Source organism: Coffea eugenioides, chromosome 8 (genome assembly GCF_003713205.1).
Source record: "Coffea eugenioides isolate CCC68of chromosome 8, Ceug_1.0, whole genome shotgun sequence".
NCBI classification, from domain to species: Eukaryota; Viridiplantae; Streptophyta; class Magnoliopsida; order Gentianales; family Rubiaceae; genus Coffea; species Coffea eugenioides.
The window spans coordinates 44,076,457-44,103,875 of NC_040042.1; the positions used below are offsets into that span (position 1 = coordinate 44,076,457).

The 27,419-nt window shown below is 37.6% G+C and overlaps 3 protein-coding genes and 1 pseudogene across 3 annotated transcripts; 2 read left to right on the plus strand and 2 right to left on the minus strand.

The window, feature by feature from the left end:
- Positions 1–2,522: 2,522 nt before the first annotated feature.
- On the minus strand, positions 2,523–7,991 carry LOC113780861 (annotated as a pseudogene).
- A 3,851-nt stretch (positions 7,992–11,842) lies between these two features.
- LOC113779139 (UDP-glucuronate 4-epimerase 3) lies at positions 11,843–13,873 on the plus strand. The gene has a single exon (XM_027324599.1). It carries the CDS (start codon positions 12,094–12,096, stop codon positions 13,456–13,458), a length of 1,365 nt encoding a protein of 454 aa, XP_027180400.1. The 5' UTR covers positions 11,843–12,093; the 3' UTR covers positions 13,459–13,873.
- Positions 13,874–15,997: 2,124 nt separating this feature from the next.
- On the minus strand, positions 15,998–19,188 carry LOC113779140. The gene is made up of 2 exons (XM_027324600.1): positions 18,741–19,188; positions 15,998–18,583 (listed from the first exon to the last, which is right to left on the minus strand). The coding sequence occupies exon 2, from the start codon at positions 18,397–18,399 to the stop codon at positions 17,236–17,238; it is 1,164 nt and encodes a 387-aa protein (XP_027180401.1). The 5' UTR covers positions 18,400–18,583; positions 18,741–19,188; the 3' UTR covers positions 15,998–17,235.
- A 1,181-nt stretch (positions 19,189–20,369) lies between these two features.
- Positions 20,370–26,346, plus strand: LOC113779022 (maspardin). Its single transcript, XM_027324425.1, has 8 exons — positions 20,370–20,761; positions 21,921–22,046; positions 22,593–22,691; positions 23,044–23,186; positions 23,912–24,020; positions 24,571–24,678; positions 25,729–25,869; positions 25,987–26,346. The coding sequence occupies exons 1-8, from the start codon at positions 20,690–20,692 to the stop codon at positions 26,341–26,343; spliced, it is 1,155 nt and encodes a 384-aa protein (XP_027180226.1). The 5' UTR covers positions 20,370–20,689; the 3' UTR covers positions 26,344–26,346.
- The last annotated feature ends 1,073 nt before the right edge of the window (positions 26,347–27,419 follow it).

Sequence of the window (27,419 nt, forward strand, 5' to 3'; positions counted from 1 at the left end):
CTTCTGTGACTTATTCTTTCAATATAAATGGTGAAAGTAGAGGATTTGTGAAACCATCTAAAGGAATTGGGCAAGGGGATCCCCTGTCTCCTTAACTATTCTTACTAGTTACTGAAGGATTCACAAACCTGTTGAGAAAGGCAATGCAGGAGAAAAGGTTGACTAGGTTCAAAGTGGCTCATGCTTGCCCAGCTTTATCTCACATTTTCTTTGCAGATGATACTCTTATTTTTTGTAACGCTAATAAGGAGGAGGCTGATGAAGTGATGCAGATTTTGAAGCTATATGGGGAAGCCTCAAGACAGATTGTAAATGTTGAAAAATCTTCTGTTTTTTTTTTTTGGAAAGAATGTAGGGGAAGGCAGGAAAGGGGAGGTACTGAGAGGGTTGGGAGGAATGAAGGTAGCACAATAAAGCAAATACTTGGGCCTCCCTATAGTGATTGGAAGACCAAAAAGACAGGTGTTATTTAGTTATATAAAGGATAAAGTTGTGAGCAGATTGGGAGGATGGAAGGAAAAACTCATAAGTCAGGCAGGTAAAGAAGTGATGTTGAAGTCAGTAATTTTGGCCCTTTCTACCTATGCAATGAGCTGCTGTAAGTTGCCAAAGTCTTTGTGTAAGGACATATGTAGAGAAATGGCTAAGTTCTGGTGGGGGGATAGTGAGGAGCAGAAGAAGATTCATTGGATTGAATGGGGGAAGCTGTCTGATGTCAAAGGGAAAGGGAGATTGGGGTTCAGGGATCTCCAATGCTTTAACAAAGCAATGTTAGCTAAACAGCTTTGGAAAGTGTTGACTAATCCTGGACTGCTGGTTAGTAGAGTGATTAAGGGCAGATATTTTAAAGGTTCATCAATTTGGAGAGTGAAGGAAAGGGGAGGTAATTCCTGGATTTGGAAGAGTATTTTGAGTGCCAGGGATTTGCTAAATGCAGGTGTTCATAAAAGAGTTGGTGATGGAAGCTCTATTAATATATGGAAGGATAAATGGATAGTTAACAGTGAGGGTGGAATGGTGCAATCCAAGAAGCCAGAAAGGTGTCAGATAGTAAAGATGCAGGAGCTGATTAGCAATGGTAAGTGGAAGATGGACTTGTTGCAGAACATTTTCAATAAGGAAGACTGTGCTAGAATAGGGAGCATCCCTCTGAGTACATGTGATAGTAAGGATAGATTTGTTTGGCCTAGGTCCAACTCGGGGAAATACACTATCAAATCTGGTTATGTGCTGGCTAAGGAGATGTCAAGCAGGAAGGGAGATACACAGGTGGGAGGGGGAAATAGCAGCAGAAATAAGGCAAACTCTGGAGTTTGGAAATTTTTATGGGGTTTGAACATAAAACATAAACTGAAACACTTCATATGGAAGTGCTTAAGGGGAATACTGCCAGTCAATGAAGTGCTGAAAAGGAGAACTGGAAAAGCAGATGACAAATGTGTTGGATGTGGAGAGCAGACAGAAACGTTGGAACACATGCTGTTTTTTTTGCAAGAATGCTGAATTCATATGGAAAGCTACTCCTATTAGGTGGGATGGTTTGCAGGATTTCAGACACAATTTCTGGCATTGGTGGAATGGTCTTATGGAGGCTCAAAAAAGGGTGGAGGGGAGAGAACATATTGCTCTTACTATAAACATCCTGTGGCAGGTGTGGAAGGCAAGGAATGGAGTTCAATTCAATAGGGAGAAAAGGTGCCCTGGTCAAACTATAAATAAAGCAGTGCAGGAATGGTTTGAATACAGGAATATAAATTCTGAAGCTGATAGGAGCAAAGGAACTGGGGATGGTACAGCTATGGTAGGTGGCAAATGGACTCCTCCTCCCAAAGGATTTATTAGCATGAATACTGATGTTAGTTTGAACATGCAAGAGAGGAAAGTTGGATGGGGGATAGTGGCAAGAAACGATGATTGTGTCTTGGTTGGAGCCTGGGCAGTGAGTGAAAATAGACTTGGGGATCCGGTTGTGGAAGAAGCTACGGCAATCAGGAAAGCCTTGATCGTTGCAAAGCAGAATGGTTGGGGAAAGATTGTGCTACAGTTGGATTGCAAAACAATAGTTGACAAACTCAACGCAAAGAGTGCAGAACATCTAAGTGTGGGAGTCATTCTGTTTGATATTTTAAAGCTCAGGATGGACTTCGTTGAATGTTCCTTCTCCTTTATCAGAAGGGGAGAGAACTCTGTAGCTCACCATTTGGCTAAATTTGCCTTACACTTGGTAGATGAGAATGTGTGGCAGGAATCATTTCCTGATTGGCTAAGTAGTTTAGCTAGTAAAGATGCAGGAGCACGTACTCCAGCTTTGTAACTTTGAATTGTTTTAATGAGAGTGTTATCGTTTGAAAAAAAAAACTAATTGATTCCCCCGGAAATTATGTTAGCAATTTGCTAGCAAATGTTGAGTAGCGAGGAATTGCCCATTTAGCGTGGCTTTTCACAGGCAATACTATCAAAGTTACAAAATCATGATATGCATACTCAATACAAAAAGGAGGATTGAGTTGTTGAGTTGATGGTCACTGAGAAGTTGAGGCCCAACAAATTGGCAGGTCCTTCTCGAAATTGGGCATTACTCCAAGAATAGGATTGCTTTTGAAAAAATTGACAGGCTTTAGATCAAAGCTAGAAGACACTGTAGGCATCACAGGAAAGTCCTCCTGGCATGGTACGTGATGAAATCCCAGTGTGTACCACAGCACAATATCCTTGTTCTCAATTGGACGATTCCTGTTTGACATTTAAAAGAGGATCAAGAAAAAGTAAGTACCAACATATTAAAGAAGTCAATGAATGGATGCCCAGAAATTCTTGTTGGAGTTTACAGTGCTATCACCGTATATTTGGAGTTCAAAATTCGACTGTTTTTTATTCCTTTGAAGAAAAATTGAACCGAAGCAGATCCCAGGTAAAGTATTTACCTGTCAGACCAGACAGCAAGTGTATCTTCCCCCTTGCTTTGATACACTAGAAACCCACCAGCCCATTGTTCTGATCGGTTATAGGGAGTCACCCAAATCTATCATTACAAAATAACATTTGAATCGAAACTCGCGATGACCTAATATTTCCAGAAAGATTTTAATACTCGTGAATCGTGATCAAATATATATGATTATTAATTGGCGACACAATCCAATTACTGGTACCTGATTGTTGGTGAAAGCAGCTCGCAATTGTTGGGGATCATCAAGATCTAGCAAATTGGCTGCAGTGGCACGAGGAACCAGTTTGTACCCTGTTGGATTACCTAATCTAGAAAATCGGGAAGGGTTATTGAAATGAAACTCGGAAGGATCGTAGAGCTTAAGCTTTATTCTTGCATCTTCCTCATTTTTGGCTACTTGTCTTTTGGCCTTCAAGATACTCTTTCTAGGAGATTGTCCCCCCAGATTCTCTTCCTTGACAAGATTAATGTTGACGAAAGAATTGTTTGAGCCATCAATGTCCATGTCCAAATGAAAAGTAATGAAATGATCATGCACAACACCAAGTACGTTTTCTGATACTAGAGGAGTGGACATTTCTACATTTGATGGCACTTGATTGAGATTTTCGTATGGAGTTCCTTTCACCATTAGCATTCCTGACAAGCTCACCTGGACTCGGATTAAACCATCCATTTGAAACTCCCAGTCGAATATGTAATCATAGTTTCCAACTGATGCTGCCATTCTAGCTACAAGAGTTATCTTCGGCCTTGCTTCTCTTATCTGCTCGAAAGTTAGAATCAAATTACTTCATCTACTTCACAGCTACTGATATCAACATTTTGCAGTTATACAATATTGACGCCTTCATGTACAAATTATCCAAGTCAAGGGGCTGCATGAGAATATAGGTTTCGAATATTCCTAAAATTGACACTCGGGAATATTATAGTTAATTACATGCAGTTTTTACTCATGGTCAAAATTTAGTCTATTCACATGGGAAATTTTTCACACAGTAGTAAATTTATAGTTTACTAATGTCATCTACCCACCTTTTTGCCTATTCTTTGGATATTTGTCTTCCAGCGTTACTAGTTATGGTGTGTGTATTCATGGGAACAAACCTGCTGATATGTTAGCCAAACTAGCAGCTAACTTAGATCAGAGATTTGTATGGTAGGATAGTTTGAGTTTATTTCCAAAGTAACCTTCTTTAAAAAAAATATTTACAGTTGCTCTTTCACAAATTATTACCTTTTAATATCTCTTATGCCAGGTAAACTTCTATCTTAAATGTCGTGAGAGCTACAACCTCCTCCTTGTTTTGAGGGATAATTTCACAAACCTCCTCTAAGATTTATGACATTTACATTTAGCTCCCTTCACCTCTAAAAAATTATGCGTACCTTTCCTGAATAGTAGTTGTGGGTTTTATTTGGCTGATGTAAGGGAAAAAATCATACTAATAACTCGAATTTTGCTTAATGAGTTTTTATAGTATTTAAATCAAATTATTCAATGAATACATTCTTGTTTTTCTCCTAGTCTTAAATAGTTTCACCTAGAGGTGGCAAAATGGGCGGGATGGGTGGGATTTATTTGGGTTTGAAATAGAATCGAGTCATATGGGTTTGGGCCCAACCTTACCCATATGTGTTTTGGGACTAACTTGGACGGGATCACTTTAAGATGGGTTTAGATTGATCCCGCCAAATACCCAAATCTATTTTCTACATATTTTTTTCCTTTAATTCATTTTTTATTTTTTATATAACTTTAATATTTTTGATTTATTAAATTTCTTTTAGTTTTATTAAATAAACATGCAAGTGCATTGTATTCAGGATTCCTACCAAAAATTGGATTAACAAATAAAGGAAAAGATATATATACAGCCATATTCCAACATATATCAAGATGGCCAATGCACTTAGGGTGTTGAATATTTATCCTCATCATTGTCCAAGGATGACAAGTCTAAATTGACTGAAATGCTGGAAATTCTTGTGAATAATGACTAGGAAGACTGCTAGATTATATTCGCTGGTATGACTATAAAAATTATTAAAGATAATTTTTGAATCTAAGATTCCGTTTGGATTGGCTATTTTTTCAAATAATAAGTTTTTCAAATACAATGTTACTGTAACATACAATAACTCAAAAAACATCCCATCCATATTAGTATATCAAATATTTCAAAAAAATTTTATAGTAAAAATTTTTCATATACAATGCTACAATAAAATATTTCAAAAACACCCCCAAAAAATACATAATCCAAACGGAGCCCTTGCTATTTGAGTCCAATGGGTACCCAAGTATTTTTTAAAATTTCCCATCAATTAATGGGTACAATTGGGATTTGTCTCATTTTAAACCCAATATCAAATTCCAGTACCCATCCCGCCCAAAATTCCCATGGGCATGGGTAACCCATTGGGACTTTGGACAAATTGCCACCTCTAGTTTCACCTTAGGCCTAAATCATTTTCTCTATATTCCTTTGGCCAAAGTTACAACTGTATATTTGTGTTTGCAACTGTTTATTAAACTTTGGTCAAAGAAAAAATGAGGACAAATCGAAAGAATGAGAGATGAATCAATTAAAAAGCACGATTAACACTGAAATTTTTGAGACATGGAGATTTGGATTATGGAAAGGATAAGAAAACTTGAATAGGGGAAAAAAGGTGGATTGAAGCTGTAGGAAAGAAATAGCATGGGGTGATACAGTATTTGGTGATGGGCAGATTCTTAGTGATACATTTTTCAAGTTGGACAAGCATTTCATTACTTTTTTTCCCTTTTTCAAAAAATTGTCACTAGAATATTTTATAAAGTTTGGGAAGATTATTATATCTTAAAAAAGCGTGGTAAGTATAATATTTGAATGTAAAGGTGTGCAACATGAAATTATCAGAAATCTTGGAAGGGGTTTTCGTAATTATACTTTGTTGTAATACTATTCACCTTTTTCTACCTCGTGATTATTGGTTTTAACATTCGCATTCGAAATGCAAATGCAAAAAGCAAAATTTGAGGATGAAAAATAAAAAAAAACCAAGGCAATAAACATAGGAAAAGACTCTATATTTGATTATTACTAAAATATTATAAAATGATTATAGTACTTCTTTTTCATTTTTTATTAGTAACACTTTTTCTTAAAAAAAAAAATTAGTTGGGGGGGGGGGGGAATGGTAGGATTTAAAAAGCAAAGAGGGGACAGGGAGATCAAAATTTAGGATCCCAAATTCTTTGGAGTAACATGATAATATTATTTCTAAAAACCCAATATCGAATCCTATTGGTTTTGATATAAAGGAACTTGGATGATTGAAAAGCTTAAAATATAAAATATTTGTTAACTATAATATCTTATCATTAATCAAATGTGGAATCTTATGTTTGTTACCTATTTCTGCTTTGGATTTGGTATTTTGGTGTTTGAACTTTGAGTATGAACTGAGTAAGATTACTACAATTCATTTAAATGTGGTCTTCCTCCATTTAAATGGGAGCTTACATGGCATAAAAAAAAGATTAAACCTACTGGAAAATTTTTTTCCAAAGAAGGTTACTTCAGAAATAAACTCCGGACAATTTTCCGTCCCTTTCGGTTAACGCTGTATCTGCTGATTTAAATGAATGAAGTATTGATCTTTTTCCTAAAAAAAAAAGTGTGTGCATTCATGAGGAAAAAGACAGTAACAAGAATAACCATGTGCCATAGGATAACAATTATGGTAACTCATACCTCAAAACCTTCAAAAAAAAAACTCATACCTCAAAACCGTTGACCGGGAGCTCTGAATGCCGCCAACCGATGTCACCTGCATATTTCTCGAAAATGCAAATCATGTTGGGCTGAATATACGGTCTACCATCAGCATAAACAAATACGCCATCCATATAGTATGAGTACCTAGGACAATCGTTGAGTGGCACAAGTGCTAAGGCCATCGCACCTAGACCAAATTCCCCAGCATCCATGAACGACTTGAAGTACCAATTTTGACAGTAGTCCATATATGGCACAAATAGTTCTGAAGCAAATCCCTTGTACATCACTCCTGAATTCACCAGTCTCAGAATCTGGAACCATGGCTTTAGAGATCACCATCCCAGCTCGCGGGTCTGCCTTAAGGTGGAAAATCCAATTGGCCCATCTGACAATGTGTCCATCCTCAACGGTAAAGCTTGGCCCTTGAGGCTGTTCTATTGAAATTGGATTGACTGGCTGCATTTTTTAAGGCTTGTTTTGTGCCTGATGCCGATAATCAGTGTTCTCAGCTTTAGGCACTGGAATTCCCCGGCCTGAATCCAAGACTTTAAAAATTTTTCGGTTGTCAATGTCCACAATTACGACCAACCCTTCAACTGGCCTCATGTAGAAATTGGGCGTGCCCTGGTTAACAAAACATTCAACCTTCGCGATACGCCTCCCTTCTTCTTCAGGGCCAAACCATCCAGGGGAAGGTGGGACGCAAGTAAGATCCGGAAACTTCAATCCTCGAGCCATGATGGACTTGTTGAACTCTTCACTAGTTGATGTAATTTGCCTTTATGTCGTCCATGGATAGCATTGGATACCCTGATCCTGGATTTTTTACATGACTTGTGATTTGGCCCAAGTTTAAGTCCACAATGAGTAAATGAACTTCACCATTCAATATTGCAGTTGCAGAAGCTTTCCTTGGTGGGAGGGAATCGCCTTATCTCCATTCCAAGACTTGGGCTTTTTCAGGTTCGTCAAGGGATAGAGAATGAACCGATGGAAAAGAATGATGTAAATGGTTCATAGGATGAGAGGATGTCTCGGACCCCGTTGAGTGGGTGTGAAGGAGTGTCAGCAGCCAAGTGGTTGGGTTTGGGAATTGGAGTCTCCAGGACTGAGCTCAACTTTGCTTTCCTATTACTAGAATTGCACCAATATGTGACCTTGGAGCATCCTAGGAATCCTGAACTGATTGTTTTGTACCATGAAGTTGCAGATATGAAGGAGAGAGCGATGGGGATAATGGAGAAACGGAAACAGGGTGGAGGTTCCATTTCTGTCTTTCTTTCTCTGGTTAAAGAAGAGAGTCTAATGAGTTTATATGAGAAGTCAATCCTTCCATAAATGAAAATGGCCCTTTATTCTGTTTTGGAACGAACAACAAACAGACGATGCTTATTACACAAAATGTCCGCAGCAATAACATCTCACCCAACGGAGGAGATGAAATGGACTGTTTGTAACAGGTAATAAAAATAATATAAACAGATAACATCCTATTACGTAATTCCTAAAAAGAATATGGAGCAAGAGAGAGCGACAAATAGGGTATTATAACAGGTCAAGTGGACCAATGCCTTCTGCTTCATAACCAAGGCTGTTTAAAGGATTTAGTTGGACGAGGTCTACAACAACTTAAGCTTCAGTTTTGCCAAATTTCAAATAGCTTGTGGTTCCTCAATTACTCTCCTGAGTATAAAAACTCAGCAAGTTTGTGCAAATAAGAGGGTGATGGCTAAGAATTTTATTGAAGAATTAGTTCAGATATCTTGATGATAAGATCACTAGTGTATTATTGTTCATACCTCCTAGAGTCTAGAATATTGCCAACTAGCTTTCTTCAAGCATCATGCAATCATTCACAAAAAATGGATATTTTTATTCCACTTGTTTGCTCGCAGCATAATTCTTTCTTGGCTTTGTCGTAGCAAAAAACTTGTAGTAATAATTAAGGAGACGACATACTTTATTTCTGCATTTGAAACTCCTTTGCGCAAGCATGACAAGGCATCTGTCAATTAGAAAGTAATTGATTTTTCGAATTTCAAGGAGCAAAAATCAAAAAATATAATTTGTGGCTTTTTTTTTTTACAATTTGTTTGTGTCGAATCATTTCACAAGTACTAAAACCTGTAGTTTTAGTTAGATATAATGAACCTTTTATTCCCTTGAATATTTCAACAACTTTTCTTATTCAGGTTACTAAACGTGTCAAAGATGGTATATTAAACATTAAATGCACGAATTTACTAATAAAATGAAAAAAAAAGAAGAAGAGAAAAGCTCTAAATTATGCACAATCACTGCCCACGGGAAAGAAAACTTCAGAACGTTTCTTCTGCTTTTTATTTGAAGAAAAATGCTTCTTCTCAAGTTATTATCAACAAAAAATTCATCTCAAATTCTGGATAGCGGTGGAAGCTGTCTATTTTTTCTTTCTTCTTGAAACGGATCCATGAAATGAGCAGAATTTCCTCAAGCCTGAGGCAAGATATATATGACCATCCTAAGTATCTTTGACTATCTCTTATGTTTGAACTTGTATACAAGTGATAGATGGACTATGTCAAATTTTCTTGACAACATCAAAGTATAACATCATATAAATTCGAAACAAAACTGACGACACAAAAAATTACCTCAGCAAAGATCGCAAATGTGGCTGACAAAATCAAAGATTACATCATTATCGATGGAGGTGGACCTAGCCAAAGGAATGTATTTTGATTAGCAAGATGGTGTGTGTTTGTCTACAATGGAGCATAATAGATAATTAAAACCCATTTATGATTTACGGTATTTTTTGCTAAAAAAAAAGAAATTTTAGGTGGCATAATCAACTTTAAGTATTTCTAAGCATCATTTCATAGATTTAGTAAAAATTTTAATTACGACAACTAATAATTCTTTTGTTTTCCTTTCAGGTTCCTAGGTTTTGTTGTATGAGTATTTGACAGTGGCACATGCACCAAGCTCCCGAGCATGGGTGCATGTATAATGTATTAATGTAGTATTTATGTATTTGTAAAGCCCACAAATGCAATCATACTATTTTTTTTCCCCTTTTCTTCTTCCTTTAAGAAAAAATGCACTGGTACCATAAACATCAATTAACAAAATAGTTTCTTTTACGAGAAACATTTACACATTCTTGAGGACATGTACCATTATTATTTCAGGAACATATCAGTACTTGCTCAAGGCAATCTTTTTTTTTTTTTTTACACGATAAATGCTATATACATCTACTCGTACTCTATACAGAGAGGAAGGGATGGAGCCAAGGAAATCAATGGAGAATCAGAAGGGATTGAACATCCACTGGATCGGATGGATGTACGAACCTTCACCGAATCAAACGGTTTCTTTGCATCTGTTGTAAAATTTTCAGAAAATTCTGAATTAGAATGTAAGTAAAGGGATTCAATCACTTGATCTACAATTAATAAGAGCCTTAAAGCTCTCGGTGATGACCAACTATTACTTGCTCAAGGCAATCGCTAGCAAGTTTTAATAATGATTCACTCCGGTGGTTCTTCTCTTCATGTACCTATCACTTTGCATCTTGATTCGGTTGATTTTATGGCTCGGAAACTTGTATAGCACCAATGAAAGTTCCACCCATGTCCAATAATTGTTTCACTGATTTCATCTGTTCAAAAAAGAAAAGAATATCATATGCAAAGTAAGATTTACGGCTCATGGGAAAATTTATAGAAAGCAATAAAAGCAGAAACGAAGTTTATGGAGCCAATCTTCTTTAAAATCCTGCATTATTACAGCCTTATGCAGCTTTGCCCTTAATCGGCAAGAGAAAATAAAGAGTGATATATACATGCATAAGTGTAACATCGCTTGTCAATTCTCTCAAGAAAACCAAAAGTAGTAGTACTAGTGTAAATTGCAAAAATTGCCGATAAATAGAAAATGAAGAGTGAGCCTTCTCGATAGGATTTTCGATGAAAATCATCCATTCCACTTGGTTTTAATCGTTAGCAAGCAAGTCTCTTTTACGAAATGAAATGTTCCAAAAATAAAAAGAAAATCTACCCCAGAAACTTTCATATTGGTTATTTTCCTTTTTAGATTATGGAAAAAGCAGTTTTGGTTCAAAAATTTGATTGTGTGTATTATTGGAGGAGGTACAGGATTACGAAGTAATGCAGATGCATTGCACTGCGGGACTTGTCAACGACTGCGTGGTGGCTAATTTAATGCATTGCATTGGTTGTTATGATAATGACCAAATTATACACTTCGTCGATTGCAGTAAACGCGACAAAAATATGCATACCAATGACAGCACGACTGCCAGTATTGATTGATTTATGACACTATGGACAGCCCCATCCAAAGTATCCCATCATCACACTCACAAAAACTCCGTACATTACATTAAATTGGAATGCAATTGCTCCCAAACTCAATAATGCAGCTGACCTTGCTTGGAACGTGATTTTATGTACCTTTTTTTAATCAATTTTTTTAAATATATTAAATCGTTATAATATATATTTTTTTAATAAAATTTCTTAAAAATACAATTCAAATGAATTATAAATAATTAGCTCAATTTCATATTGGTTACTAATTTTTTTTTGTTACATATTCAGTGTAAAAAATTCTTTACATTATAATCATAATTCAGTGACTTTTGTTGCATGTAAAATTATCTTCGAGCTTGTAATTAATATTACAAAATCTTAAACTTGTTGGTGTTCATAATTATTCACACTACAATACGGACGGATAAGAGCCCAATCCATCTAATAAAATTTCTTTTTTCATAACAAAGGAAAGGAAAAAAAAAGAAGACAATCCATGTATTTTTGGTTAGAAAAGAAAGAGTCAAATCCATCTATTTTTGGTTAGTTAAGGTGAAGACCGAAAAGTCCACAAAAATTAGGATTCGTAATTCATTGTACGATTACCTTTTTACTATATTAGATGTCATTCATTGTACAATTACCTTTTTACTATATAGGATGTACATTTTATGTTAGAGATGTATACTTGGTATACTCGTAACTTGTGCCTTAAAAAAAAAAGAAAAAAATGGATGTATACTTGTACATAAAATTGGACGAGATGTCTTGCCTTTTCTTGAAGTTTGGAAAAGATTAAAGTAGTCTCGCTTTGTTGCTTTTCCACCAGCCTCTCCAACTCCAACCCAGTCATCGCAGCCCCCCACTATCCTCCTGTATCTCTTCTTCCCCCCTCCAGGCCTTCACCAGAAGATGATGCATTGAATCATCTGCAATCCCAAAATTTACCCCAAATATCTGTTAAAAAAACTAGCTTTTTCATCAGTTTAGCCCCAAAAAAAATTTTTATTTGTGTTTTTTTTTGGGAAGTGGTTTAAGTGAAGAAATACAGATGACCCAATTGAAGCCGATACTGTCCCACCTTGATGCCATACCCTCTACGCCGGGGAAGTGCAAACTGGACAAAACGTCGCCGTATCACTCCACTTTTCATCGTTTAAGGCTTCATTCTGCACTTCTCCCAAGGCGCACTCTTTGGTCATTTATTTTCCTCTTCCTTATTCTGCTGTTCCTTTTCTTGTCTCCGCCGTCTGCCACTAGCAGCGCCTCGAACGCCTCTGTCAATGGAGGCAAGCGCCGGAGTCTCCATACTGCTGCAGTGGTTGGACCCAGTCTCGGCCCGAACTGGGAGAATCGGGCATGGGCCTCGGCCCGTCCGGCTTCCAAGTCGGGCCTCTCCGTTCTAGTCACCGGTGCGGTTGGTTTCGTCGGAGCCCATGTCTCCCTTGCCCTCAAAAAGCGTGGAGACGGCGTCGTTGGGTTGGACAACTTCAACTCTTACTATGAAACCGGGCTTAAGAAGGCCCGAAATTCCCTCCTAGAAAAGTCGGGAATTTTTGTTGTTGAAGGTGACATAAACGACGCCGCATTGCTTCGGAAACTCTTCGAGACGGTGAAATTTACGCACGTGATGCATTTGGCCGCTCAAGCCGGGGTACGGTATGCTATGAAAAATCCCATGTCCTATATTCATAGTAACGTGGATGGTTTTGTGAATTTACTAGAAATATGTAAAGCTGCAAATCCACAGCCTGCTGTTGTTTGGGCTTCGTCTAGTTCTGTTTATGGATTAAATTCTAAGGTACCCTTTTCGGAAAAAGATCGAACTGACCAGCCAGCAAGTTTGTATGCAGCCACAAAAAAGGCTGGTGAAGAAATAGCACATACATATAATCATATTTATGGACTTTCGTTAACCGGGTTAAGGTTTTTTACGGTTTATGGACCGTGGGGTAGGCCTGATATGGCGTATTATTTCTTTACCAAGGATATATTGAGAGGAAAAGAGATTAAAATCTATGAGGGGGTTGATCATGGGACTGTAGCAAGGGATTTTACTTACATTGATGATGTGGTGAAGGGTTGTTTGGCTGCGTTGGATACGGCAAAAAAGAGTACCGGGAGTGGGGGGAAGAAAAGAGGAGCTGCACAGTTTAGGATATATAATTTGGGGAATACGACCCCGGTGCCAATTGGGAGGCTTGTGAGTATATTGGAGAAGTTGTTGAGGGTGAAGGCCAAGAAGAAGGTGATTCAAATGCCAAGGAATGGAGATGTGCCTTTTACTCATGCCAACATTAGTTTGGCTCACAAGGAGCTTGGTTATAAGCCCACTACGGATTTGGAGGCCGGGTTGAAGAAGTTTGTGAAGTGGTATGTTGGTTATTATGGATCGAAGAAAAAAAGTGCTTGGTGATCTCTCAGAAACCAGTTCAGGTCATATGAGAGACGTGTTTTCTTCAAGTTTAGCTCACTAGAACTTGGATGATCGTGGCCCTTTGGAATAAGAATCGTTGCCCTTCGGAAGATCTTATTCAGTAACTGCATCGTGTTCGATTGTGAAGTTGCTAAATGGATGGAGCTGTTGATTGTCCTGCATTTGATGGCAAGGCATTCTTGATCTGTATCCGTAGAGCAGCATTGGCCTTCTTATTGTTTTACCATATTTATGTTTTTTGGTTATTCGATTTGTGGGTAGATATGTACAGTTCTTGACTGATGATATATGAGGATTTTATTTGTGCTGAGCACTCTTTTCACTATCTCGATGTGGTTTCAATAAGAAAAATATTTTCTTAATTAGACAGTTAATTGATATTTATTAAACTTTATTAGAAAACAATCGAATGTTCTACTAAACCATTTGAATGGAAAATTTTTAGCAAAAAATGCTTTTTCACTCCTTTATTTGATTGTCTGGATGAAGCTTCAGTTGTTGGGCAGTCAACTTGTTTAATTGGCCAGATTGGTACATGGATTTCTTCACTTTTCGAATTGGTGATATACAGTTGCACTGGTTTTTCTATATATCAGCTTTTTCATTTTATCATCATTTTCAAATACTCTAGTATAATTCTAGAGGATACCTTTATTTGTTGCTCATGAACTTTGGGATTCTCACAGTGATATTTTATGTGTGCTTCCCTTGTATGACCATTAATCTTGTTCAGGTTTAACCGTGCATCCTTTGTACTTGCGTATCTCTGACAAACAGTTGTTGAAACTGGATTGATGGAGATAGACTATGAAGCTGTTCTTGATAACTAGCAAGTTTGCTTGATTAGAAACACTTAACAGCCTGCTATTTTGGCATGATGCTCAAAGGTTGTAATTTGGGAAACTTTTGAGATGCTGTATACTTTGGGTGTCGACATTTGAGTGAAGGGACTGATTGTAGCATTGCTGCTGTTCTATTCATATCCATTTCCGCCACCTAAAATTTGTCTGCAGGTATTTCGTCTGTTAACCTCATTGGGACCAAATATGAAGCTTCTTTTAACAGCTGTCTGATGATAAGCAGCCAGTCTTGAACTCTCAAAGCGTAGCCCCGATTTTGACTTTATGTTGGCGTGGCATACCAGAATTGTCAAATGAAAGATCATCCTGTGCACATGCATAAATTTCTTCCCTATTAATGCTTTAGCCATTCTCATCTCACCAATTCTGGCTAATCGCAGGTGAAGTCGTATACTGATTTTCGTTTTCTTTCTAGATGCAATTTGGCACAAGACAGAGCACTTGTTTAGATGGCTGATGACCTCTTCCTCATCGAGGACTTGCTAGATACTCTTTCTGCCTGGTATGGATGTCCAGGTGTCTGTGTTTCACAGCCTAACAGGCCAGCAGTCTATTTCGAGTATAGGAATTGAGTTATCTTCTTTTTCGCTGGTCAAATTTGTCAATTGCACACGTAATGAAACCAGGCGTTGTCATTTTCCTTGGAGGAGGTTCCTCTTCTTTTCGCCCCCTGATCAGATGATGTTGGATGGTAGGAATGGCCTTGCCTCTTTTTGTCTATTAAGTGAACCTTAGGTCCCATCCCATCTTGAGTCGATCAATAATAATGTAGAGGATTTGCAACCTTGAATCTTCTTAGGGGCTTAAATCAATTCATTGCCGTGAATAACTAACTAGGAGTCCTCATTATTAATTTGTCCCACAGGAGTTTTGTTTTGTCACGATTGACGCTCAGACTGGCATTCTGCATTGCCCTCTTCAAGAAAAACTCTCTATTGGTGGAGTAGTAATTATTACGTAAGATGTGAAAGGCCAAATGTCTAAAGTGAGAGGACATGTAAAAACGGAATTTGTCACCTAAAATGTTGAAAAGAATAGGAAGATGATTGCTTGTTTCTTGCAAAGATCACTTCCCAGTTTTGAAACAATCAGGTGCTCACATTTTATCACGACCAAATAACATCCCAGTTTGAAACAATCAAGGTCCTCTCAAGAAAAAAAAACAGGACCACTATGGAAGTGGAACATTTTTCTGTCACGTCCTAGTGTACTTTCTTTTTCTTTTCTTTATTGTTCCTTTTTTATGCTTTTGAGCAAATTGTCGCATTTTTTCCAACAACACCTTTGTTATCGGGGTACCAATTTTTGAAGCTCAAGAATCTTAACAACAAAGGCTTCGGCTAAGAATGACCCTTATGAGTTTATTCGGCTCTCACAGAATCTTCTCATTAAAAGCAAGCATGAAATTCATTAGCGCCCTCTATTACGCGCTAAAAATTGGAAACAGAAAAGAAAGTCATTTATTTTTTTCTGCGAAAAATTAGGCTACCTTTCAAGTTTCAACGTTCGTATCTTGCCTAAGCAATCTTTTCATTTCCCATTTTGTAGCAAGCTCTTTCCCCAGCTGAGTCAAATTTAAAATCTCATTGGTTTAGCAGAAAAGGCACGTCTTTCCCTCACAAGGAATATTGGGGCTAATTCCTTTGTTTATTGCTGGGAAAAAAAAAATCGCACAATTATTGCTCTAACATAGTTGTTTTCTTGAACTATGGCTGCCGTGCCACATAAACATGGCACTGGGCTGGCTGCTGGGCTAAATCAATTCATTCTAAAATGCAGGCTGCCGGGCCGAACAGGAAAGTTTTAGGTTAGCAAACAAGCAAGACCCAGAAAGAATGAAAAAAAAAAAAAAAAAGCAAGTCCTCAAAACAACTGGCTAATATAAGTGCAGAAGCACAGATGATACCAACGAGGCCAGAACGCCTGTCACTGCAACTAACTTCAAGCATTTGCTCCTTGCTTTTCTGAACCAGCTATATTAGAAGTTAATTAGACAGCAACCAAATGCTTCTGCAGTATCAGTATGCCACACCTACCAAATTAGTTGCTAAACTAATCATGCTCATCAAAGTTCCACAAACTACCATGCTGGGCTACTGCTTCAGTCGGACAAACTTTTAAGCATTAGCTCCAGCTGCTCTTCCACTAATCAAATGTCCCAGCTCATTGTGGACTAGAAAATAATGGACCATGCTTCCATGGCAATTCTTCCTTTCTGATCCCACGAGAAAAGATCAGGATTACTACACCTGAACCACCTTAGTAGGAAGTACATTTAAGAGGCAAAGCAATCACATCATTGATTGGTGGACTACCAGCCCACCACTCATACTTCATATGGAGCAACTCTCATTTGCAATACAGCCATCTTCCACAACATTGTCATAATTCCTACCTCTAAAATATCCAATGATATCCAGCGATCTGACATGACAAACAAGTATCATCCAGTCATACTATCAGATTGAGAAGTCCTCAAGAGTCTGTAAATTAACCCAATCATCTTTCCATTCCACTATGGATCACAAGAACTTCAATGGACTTGCTTAGGTCTCAAAATTGGGGAATATAAGAGTTCAGTAACCTTAATGTGATTCATGGTGTAGAGTTCTGCATTTTGTAGTCTTAAAATGAATAATGAGAGCCATGTGTGTCCAAGTCATCAAGTCCTGCGGCAGGATCTCAACGTCTTAAAATGTTCATCCTCCTTGCAGTAGATGAAGCAGAAAGCAACCGCCGTCAAATTTTCCTGTAAGTCAGGGCACCTATTCCTTTCAGATGATGGGAAACAGACAATGTTTAACAATTTTCTTCTTCTTCTTTTTCTCGAAGGAAATTGAGAAGCTAAGAGTACTCATTATGGTCTACCACAGAGCAACTTATGATCGACAAATCATTACTTCCTTGAGTGCGAGAAGCTGTTCATAGTTACAGTATCAGGTTCCAGCTTCCACCATGGAGCAGCATCTTCTTGCTGCACATTACCATCTTCATTCCCTGAAAAAACATCTTCTACATCAGAACCCTCACTCAGAACATCTGAATAACACAATTCTCTCTCTGTTTCAGGGTCATATGTCCATTCTAATCCTTTCAAAACATCTCGGTCCTTCCACCGCTCAACAACTGATACAGCTTCTTTCTTAGCTTTTCCCATCAATATCTCCTGCCAAGAAAATGAAGCATCAGCAGTCCTTTTAAGAGCCCCATCATTTACGTCACCCACAACAACAGTCCTCAAACACCTCTCCCTTGCCTCCTTCAAAACCCTCACAAAGTCTGAATCATCCGATACAAGAACCACACAATCAATCAATCTCTTATCCATCATGTCCACTATATGATTCCTCAATGCAACATCTGCCGCTTGTGGTTTATCCAACACAGCCCTGACCCAAAATCCCGCCCTTTTCAACTCATCTGCCAGACCATAACCAACCTTCGGAGTCAAAATTTCCCTAGCTGCATTCCTATACTTATCCATCTTCATAGAATACTTAGCAACCAAATTCACCCTCCTCTTTCCCCTAGCAGACTCTATCTGATTCAAGCGTTTCCTCTGTTCGCTCTCATGAATTTGCCTAAAATGATTAATAAGCTTCTCATTAGTATAAAATTTCCTGCCACATACTCTACAAAGATAAGGCACATTTGGCTTAGCAACCCCTTTTCTTTCCAACTGATTCAGAGCTTTCCTCTCTTTCCTCTGTGCCAGCACCTCTGGTGGCACGTAGCTAAAAGCATGCCTATTAGCATAAGCTATCAAATACCTAACAAATCCAAATTCAAGCATTGCTTTTCTAAGCCTAATAGCAGCATCATAAGGGGGACATGATTTTGGTGGCTTATTATCCAAATCCCAGAAAATCCCAACATTCTTCTGAGCAACCCTTTTCACTAACCCGAATGATTCACCAGAAAAATCAGAACCCGCACTGGAATTTGCATAAAAATGACAATTTCTATACAATACTAGACATGGGCTTAGGTTTTTAAGCCCTCTGCTGGACTCTATTGCAGTGTACAAGTTGCGAACTTCGATTAATTTCAGCGAAAACATTAGCAGTTCGGTGATCTGTTTTAGCAATTTTGTAATGTTTCAACTATCAAAGTAGTACCTTCATAGACAACGACATGATCTGTTTGTAGTGTACATCTGCAGTTCCAGTTATTCCAGGAAGACAAATAAGAGGGGGCACCACTTTTGGGCCAAAGTCATAATATCGCCAATGCTTTAAGCCAATCTACAACAGACACACAAAATTTTCATTAAATTTGCATGAAGTCTAACCATGTGCAACTAGCTTTCACCGTTCAATTAAGTGGTCCATAAATTGGATTCGAAAGAGGCTAAAGTTCGAAGCTTTAAGAGAAAAAATGAGGGATAAAAAGAGAACTTACAGGGATCTTGTGAAGAGGGACCTGAGACTTGAAGTAGATATAATCACCGGGAGCTGAAAACACGCCTTTCATTGCTGATTCCGAATCCGAGGCTTTCTGTTATTGCAACGCAAGCCCATCATCGCCATGGTACATCTGCATCTTTTACGATTGATTGGTAAAAACAGAACAAACTGGTCGAAGGTTAGCAAGATTCTCCATTTTCCCTGTTTCTACGATTTGTGTTTGGAGAATTTAAGGGGGTACAGGAATTCGATGAGCTGTGAATATGATTTTTAGTTTTTTTTTTTTTAATGGGATTTTAACGAGGTGATGAACAAGAGCGAAATCAAGATGGAGCAAGAGGGATTGTGCCCCGGCTCATGTTCTTGTACAACTATTAAAACGGTTGATGGACTTCATCCGACCAAAGCATCTTCAACTAGAGGTCAATGCCATTTTTTGTCAAAAAGATCGGTAAGATAACATGGTGAAAAAAAGGTGCAGCGAAATTAGTCTTGAGCATATTATTGTAATATCATATTGTAATAATGTTCCCCCAACTGTATTTATTAGGATCAAAGTGCCAAGGTGTAATACGACATTAGTCTTGTTAGTCTTTTGACACTGATGTTTCAATTCTTAACAAAATCAACACAGATCACTTGACATAAGTTTGTCCCAAGTATGTAAAAGCAGAACTTCGATATGTTTTCCACGACAACCAACTTTGGAGCACTTCTTTTTTTCCATTTTTTGTTCAATGAAAAACTTCATATCTTATACAAAGGAGAAGGGAGAAGGGAAAACTTTTTTTTTCCTTTAATATGACTTCAAATTAATAATGTTACTGTCAACTAAGTTGGTTTTTGGATTTTGGATCGCGGAGCGCTCGACTTGCTAATCCATCTCCCCTCTTTTCAAATTGTTCTTTTTGTTTGTTTTGTTAGTAAGGTAATGTTTCAATCAGCTCACATGTCTAACTAACCGCCTCTCTAGCTCATGAAACTAAATACTACTCCCTCCGTCCCACTTTGATAGTCCTATTTCTCTTTTCACACAATTTAAGAAAAAGTAGTTAACTTTGTTGGAAAAGTAAATTTAGATTGCTATTTTCCTAAAATACCCTCACATTAAATAGAGTACAACTTTATGGGAACTTGAATTGATAGTAAAAAAAGAATCAACTCTCATTAAATGGGGTAGGTTTATAGTAACAACAACTTACATTGAATAAGGGTATTTTAGGAAAATTAAAATACAACTATATTTTTCAATTGGAAAGTGGACTACGATTTGGGACAGACGAAAAAGGAAAACAGGACTATCAAAGTGGGACGGAGGGAGTAGTAATACAACACCAACAATCAATAATAAAACTATCATGAGTTAATAATCCAAACACACCCCATGGATGTATGTGAAGACGATGAAACTATTCACTCCGATTTTTACTTTTTTAGCAATAATTGAAGGAATTAGCCTAATAAACACAGTTGAGGGACCATTATTACAATATAATATTACAATAATATGCTCAAGACTAATTTCCTTGCACCTTTTTTCATCAGGTTTTCTTACAGATCTTTTTGGATAAAAAATCGCATTGACCTCTAGTTGAAGATGCTTTGGTCAGATGAAGTCCATCCTTGATCAACTGATTTAATAGTGGTACAAGAACATGAGCCAGGGCCCAATCCCACGTGGTCCCTCTTGATTTAGCTCTTGTTCATCACCTCGTTAAAATCCCATTAAAAAAAAAACTAAAAATCACATTCACAGCTCATCTGATTCCTATACCTCCGTGAATTCTCCAAACCCAAATCGTAGAAACAGGGAAAACAGAGAATCTTGCTAACCTTCGACCAGTCTGTTCTGTTCTTACCAATCAATCGTAAAAGATGCAGATGTACCATGGCGATGATGGGCTTGCGTTGCAATAACGGATAGCCTCGGATTCAGAATCAGCAATGAAAGGCGTGTTTTCAGCTCCCGGTGATTATATCTACTTCAAGTCTCAGGTCCCTCTTCACAAGATCCCTGTAAGTTCTCTTTTTATCCCTCATTTTTTCTCTTAAAGCTTCGAACTTTAGCCTCTTTCGAATTCAATTTAATATTCATGAACATGGGTTTGGTGTTGACCTTTTTTCTGTGATTGAAGTGAACTTTTAGAGATTTCTACAGTAATTTTGTTGAGCTTATGTGATAATTGGATGATCGTTCTTCTCTTTTTTTTCTTCCCAGTGTTTGTTGGATTAAAGACTGAATTTTGTTTAATTTTTTTTGTCTTTGATTAGAATCTTTAGTTCTACAATATCTGTTTTTTTTTTTTTAACTAATCATAGTTTTGTTTTGTTTACTTGGTTTCAATGATTATGATTGCATATCTCTGGGTATATGATGAACCAAGTTCGTTTCAGTCTCTTGAATAAGTCATGAAGAAGCATTTTCAATCAGACTGAATAATGCTGTGACCGAATTCTTATTGTTATCTTCTTTGGTTCTGGCCTCAAATTGAATCAGTACCTTTGATTGATACTTACCTGGCTTTATACAAACAATGGAGAGCCAAGGGCATCGGTAAAGGCTTTTCTGGAAAACTGCAGAGTTGCTACTTGCAAACTAATCTCAACTGTGAGAACGCTTTAGTATTTCTTGGAAAAAAAAAAAGAAAGTCTAATAATACAGAATTTTTTCAGCAGCTACAGATATGATTCTTCAAGCTAGTCATCGTGATTAAGATGTAGGGTAAGTGTGTATGCAAGTATGAACACAATAATGCTTGTGCATACTGTTTCAGTAATCAATGCACTAGCCTATGGTGTATCTTCCCATCAGAAAATTTTCTCTATTAACCAAACATATCCAGGTTGTGGTCATGTTAACGCAAGCATAATGGAGTGCCTTTGGGCAGATTTTTCTTCCCTTCCCCATTCCAATACGATGTATGATCCAATTACACTTGCTTTCGTCATCATTGTTATCATTGTTGATTTCATTGGAAGATAGAAGGATTGTTTCTTGATCTGAAAAATAAAAAATTTCTCAAGAAAATTGATGATACTAGGATCCTTATGTATGAACTTGGTAAATGAAGAGCTTTTAATAATTTTATGGACCACTTTATTGAACGGTGAAGCTAGTTGCACACGGTTAGACCTCTAGTGCAAATTTAATGAAAATTTTTTGTGTCTGTTGTAGATTGGTTCAAAGCATTGGCGATATTATGACTTTGGTCCAAAAGCGGTGCCCCCTCTTATTTGTCTTCCTGGAATAACTGGAACTGCAGATGTACACTACAAACAGATCATGTCATTGTCTATGAAGGTACTATTTTGATAGTTGAACCATTACTAAATTGCTGCAGCAATGTTCATGTCCTTCCTCACGCTTGACACAGATAATGGCTATTGATGTCAAAATTGAAGATGTTATGGATGGAAAGTTAACAAAAAGGAAACATTGATATATAATAAGGCTAGACAATTTGATTAGTGCTGTTTGTTCCTTTTGGGCTGCTGAGGAAATCAGGTTTTGTGTTAAAATGGTATTCTGTAGAAAGGAAAGGAAGAGGGAGTGACTTTTAAATTCGGAGGATCATACAAATACCCTTTGTGAAATTGAATAATTGGTCTTCTTGCACAGTGCTACTGACCAAATGAGGTCCAAATTTTGGAAGGAACTTTGGGCCCTGCTAAACACTTCCATAGGAGACTATTGTACAGGATTCAGGATGTCTATGTATATAAGAATATCATGAATGATGTGTTTCTTTTATGGTTTATTCATTCCATTTTTTACTCTTTTACCCTTTCTGGGGTCGTGCTTCTTAATGAAATCAAGACATCAAAGATGAGTCTGATATTTTTCCAGGGTTATCGAGTGATTTCAGTTGATATACCTCGTGTCTGGAACCATCAGGAGTGGATACAAGCATTTGAAAAGTTTCTAGATGCCATTGATGTGCACCATGTAAGATTTCTATTAAGCTTTTATACCTTTTTTTATATTATCTTCTGATCTTACCCTTATTGGCATGACTAAAAGAGACTTAACTTTCCCCTGATTCTATCTACACGCTAGTGCTTTAAAGTCTAAAAGATAACCTCCTTGTTTGTTTCATGATTTGTGAAAAGGCTATTGTTGTGGCTTCTTCGCTCTGTAGTCTGATCTGATTAGCTCATTTTTTATGTCTTTTAGCCGATTACACTGGGAAGCTCTGCAGTGTAATCTGTTTACTGAGAGTGCATATGTTGCAAACTTGCAGTTCTTGATTTTTAAGCTCACAGAGACACTCACCTGCTTATGCATTTGTGATGAACAGGTTCATCTGTATGGAACTTCACTTGGTGGCTTCTTAGCTCAACTTTTTGCTCAGCATCGTCCACGGCGAGTTCGATCATTAGTGCTCTCAAATACATATACAGAGACCAGTAGTTTCAAAGCTGCCATGCCATGGGCTCCCATGTATGTTTCATATGAAGTTAAAGTTCTTGAATAAATCTAGTAAGGGTTCCTTCGTTACTAGAAGTAACAATTTGTAATTGTACTAGTTTTATTCCAGAGTGGATGTTGATGTAACTTCTTAATCTCTCTTAATTCGATGGTCCATGCTGGGAAAGTTAGATGGCATTTTATTCCAGCTCTAATTCTGCTCTTAAACTTAGGAATGTGCTATCTTCAATAGGATTTTTTCGATGATAGTTCCAACTCTACCTTCAAAATGCAAGCATTCTAGAAGCTCTCCATCTCACTCCAAGCTAGACATGAATGAGATAGTTTTAATTGGGATCAATTAGGTATAGGTTTAATTACCGTGTTTATTTACAAAAGAAATTCTCATGACATTCCTTTCCTACTCTCTCTCTCTGCACATTTTAAAAGCTAATGTGTAAGTCTTATCACAATCTTGAGTGGATTTTGATTCCACAACAATATGGTCTTCATGGAGAGTTCCACACATGCTCAGATGTCACTCATGGCAACAGGATGGTGGTGCCCTTTTTTTCTTGTTTATACTCATGTAGTATAATGTATCAGAGTTTTTTCGTAGGCCATAAATCTCAAGCATCCTTACACACACACACACATACACATACATGTGTACACACTAACACACACATATTGTTTCCTTATCGGCATTCCAGAGTTTCATTTTGATTAACTTTCCATGTTGGCTTTTCCTGTGGTAGTGTTTCTTGGGCGCCTTCTTTTCTGTTGAAACGTTATGTTCTAACGGGGATTCGTGGTGGTCCGCATGAACCGTTTATTGCAGATTCTGTGGACTTTGTTGTCTCTCAGGTAAAAGCTGTCATGGACTAGTGTGAATCTTATGAGTGGTAAATGTGACATCATAATATCTGTCCGAGGTTGCTAAACAATTTGACTTGTTTAGATGCATAAGATTTGCTTGCTACAACTCTTTCCTATGCAAGGGTGAAAAATGCATTGTTTAAATTCTGCTAGATTGATGCCTGTAGATTGTAGTAAGGGTTCAAGTCAGCAGCTTTTTCATGGATATAGGTCTTTTGTTCTATTGTAGGCTTCATGGATTGTTGATCAAGATACTGTGGAAAATTTTGTAAAAAGTTACACGATAACTTGTTTGCAAATTCCATCACATGTTACTCATCTGCTGCCTGTGAATTCCACAAACCATCCCCTCATTGGGCGGGGGCTGGAAAAGAGATAAAACAGGAAGAAATAGTTCAAAAGAGATGTTAAAAGAAGAAAGAGATGCTGAGCTACATGTATTTGTTGCATTTTTTAAATTTCTTCCAGCATCTTCAATGCTTCTTCCCTTTTTTATTTCAGTTCTGAAATCCTGAGCAGGAATTTACATGTCATGCAGGTTGAAACACTCTCAAAAGATGACTTAGCATCCAGGTTGACTTTGACAGTCGATGCAGCCTCAGTGGGAGCTCTTGTGCTTTCAGATTCATTAATTACTGTAATGGATGTAAGTTTTCACTGCGTAATAATAAATTTGCTTGTTACAAATTTAATTTAATTTCCATCCAGCATCTCTTGAATTTCTATGGTTGAGGATGGGGACTGCGTGATAATAGTTGTTTTGAGTGAAAAGGCAGTTTCATGGGACCTTCTGTAATTTGATGAAACCAAGTATTATTTATGGGAAATAATGAGGCCCCAAAAACAATTTCTAAGTTCGTAATATTACTTCATTTTTTTTTCTGAGACTCGAGTTAATAAAACATAAGATCTCCTCCATCATCAATTTATTTGGTTGTTTGCAATATAATTTTCCTGGTGCATATCCAATGCCTTTCTGCTGTTACTTGGTATGCAGTTAGTTTGGGACTAAAAGACAATTTTAGAGAATTAAGCTGATAGGCATGTATTAGGATGAAAAGAAAATATAAAGAAAATAATAATTGATGAAGTGGTCCATAATTGAACCTTGCTTCTTATGGTTAGATTCTATATTTTATGCTGTTCCTTTTTTGATTATACTATATCGAGTTGTGAAAAAGTTGCACATTTGCTAAAATAAAATTTGCCATCTAAGACAACTATTTATGACCCATGTTGTACACCTCGAGTGACCCCCCCTATGAATTTCTCCATGTGTATGTTTTTTCTGCTACATTTATCATGGACCTGAAGGCAATATTATTTTAAGGTAGAGGGAAGTCTGTTTCAATGTTGGAAAGCTGGTGGGCGGTCAGGTCAATGACCTAAGAACTGTTTGTAAGGATATTTTATCCTCAGTTTAGGCCCAAAAGAGATGTGCCATGTGGAGGTAATAATGTGGTAAAAAGTGTTCATTATCACGTTTTGCTTGTGGAGAATCTTAGGTGTCAAATATTTTTTGATACAACATATCATGAACTTTCTCCAGGAAAGCTGTATTCTTGTAAGATGATCTTTAAATGATAATAATATTTCTAGATTTTCTCATATCACATAGATTTTATCGTAAGAAATGAAACTATAGAGATTTCTGATGTTGTATCTTCCATTGTTGGTCAAATCATGCTGCTTGAAGACAAGTGACTACTGCGCAATCCCTCAGCAGCTCAAAGACCAAGTGAGTGAAAGGTACCCTGGTGCCAGAAGAGCTTACTTGAAGTCAGGTGGCGATTTCCCATTTCTTTCACGACCAGATGAAGTAAATCTTCATCTTCAGGTATGGTAGCATTTCTTCTTCTGAATGAAGGTTTGACAGTCCAGAAATGATGAAACGGAGTTAGCTTTTGTAGTCTATCTAAACTTACAACTGCCGTTTTTCTGCTTTATGCAACAGCTGCACCTGCGTAGAGTTGGTGTTGAAGCCAGGCCAGACTTAGTCCAGGGTCTCCCAAAGGGTGGCGGGGGAGAGAGTTCTGGGGAACAAGATGATGAGAGCAGAGATGCAGATGACATAGCTAAAGCTGACAGGACGGATTCTGCTGGCGCTTCAACTGAAAGTGGACCGCCACTGCTTCCTGAGAGCACAGAGTCACATGATTTAGATAACCAACTTTTAAGCAATGCAAAAGTTCTTGGCGCCAGTGGCGAATTCCAGGCATCTATTCTGTTGCTGGCCTTTCTTATTTCCTTTCTCAGACATTGTACATTAACAGGAATTAATACTGGATATTTAAGCGCGTATTGGACATGATTTTTTTGTGTGTGTACATTATGGTTTGTAAACTGTCAAGTGAAGAAGACAAATGTGCTGCCATTTTTAGAAATTCATATTCTTTGCTTAAATCTTTGGCGCCTTACCAGCTACTTGGTAGTTTATGATGTTTATTGAGTACCAAGACAAAATGTTTATTGAGTTTATAGTTAGCAGTCAGGTGCCCGTACAGCGTTGCTGCTTTTCAATGCGAAGTAATGCCTACTTCCGTTGCACAGACAACATATTGTCTGTTCCTTGTTCGTCTTAACATCACCACAAAGCAGTTGTTAGAGATCATTATAAAAGTTATAAATTCTGATGAGCAACATCTCAGGCAATGTTCTAATCTCTGTTGGGCTGGAAGAGGGAGGTAAGTGCCTTTATGTATCATCATATAATTTCTTTGCTGCCTTCCACTGTCTTGAAAGCTGCAGCTTGGTGCTTTACTGCTGTAGTATTGCTTATTGAGAATCATCATATCATTTTAAGTGGAACATCTTTGACCTTTTGGCACCTTCGGGCTCAATGCATTGGGACACAATCTATATATTTGATTCCAGTTGATGCAGCAACAGTAGCCAAAAAATGGGTTCCAGAAAAGATGATCGATGTACTTGGCTGCAAAATGTTAATCCAAGGAAGATGCTTTCTTTCCCACTCGCAAAAAGTGAAAAGGGTAAAGCAGACTGATGTTTACTCATGGTAGAAACGCTGATGTGACATCCAGCTTTTCGTCCGGACATTGGCATTTCTGCATTTTCACATGGCCATGGCCCCTCTAAACAAAAGACAAAGTTTTGCAGATATATAAATTCAAGGGATCCCTAGGATGATTTTCTCTGTCCTGCATAAAAAGGCTGTTTTGAAAACAGAACGGATGAACTGGTAGTGTTTCCTCGGTTACAAGGCAGTTAAAAAAAAAAATGGGGTAGTGTTAGAATTTCATTCAGTCAAGTTAAATTCACCTGGTATTGGTAAACAGGAAGTGTGGAAGATTCGTACAGAATGGAAGCGGGGGAAGAATTGGTATGGTACACGTACGTAAAATTCAGTGATGGTGGATAACGGGAAAT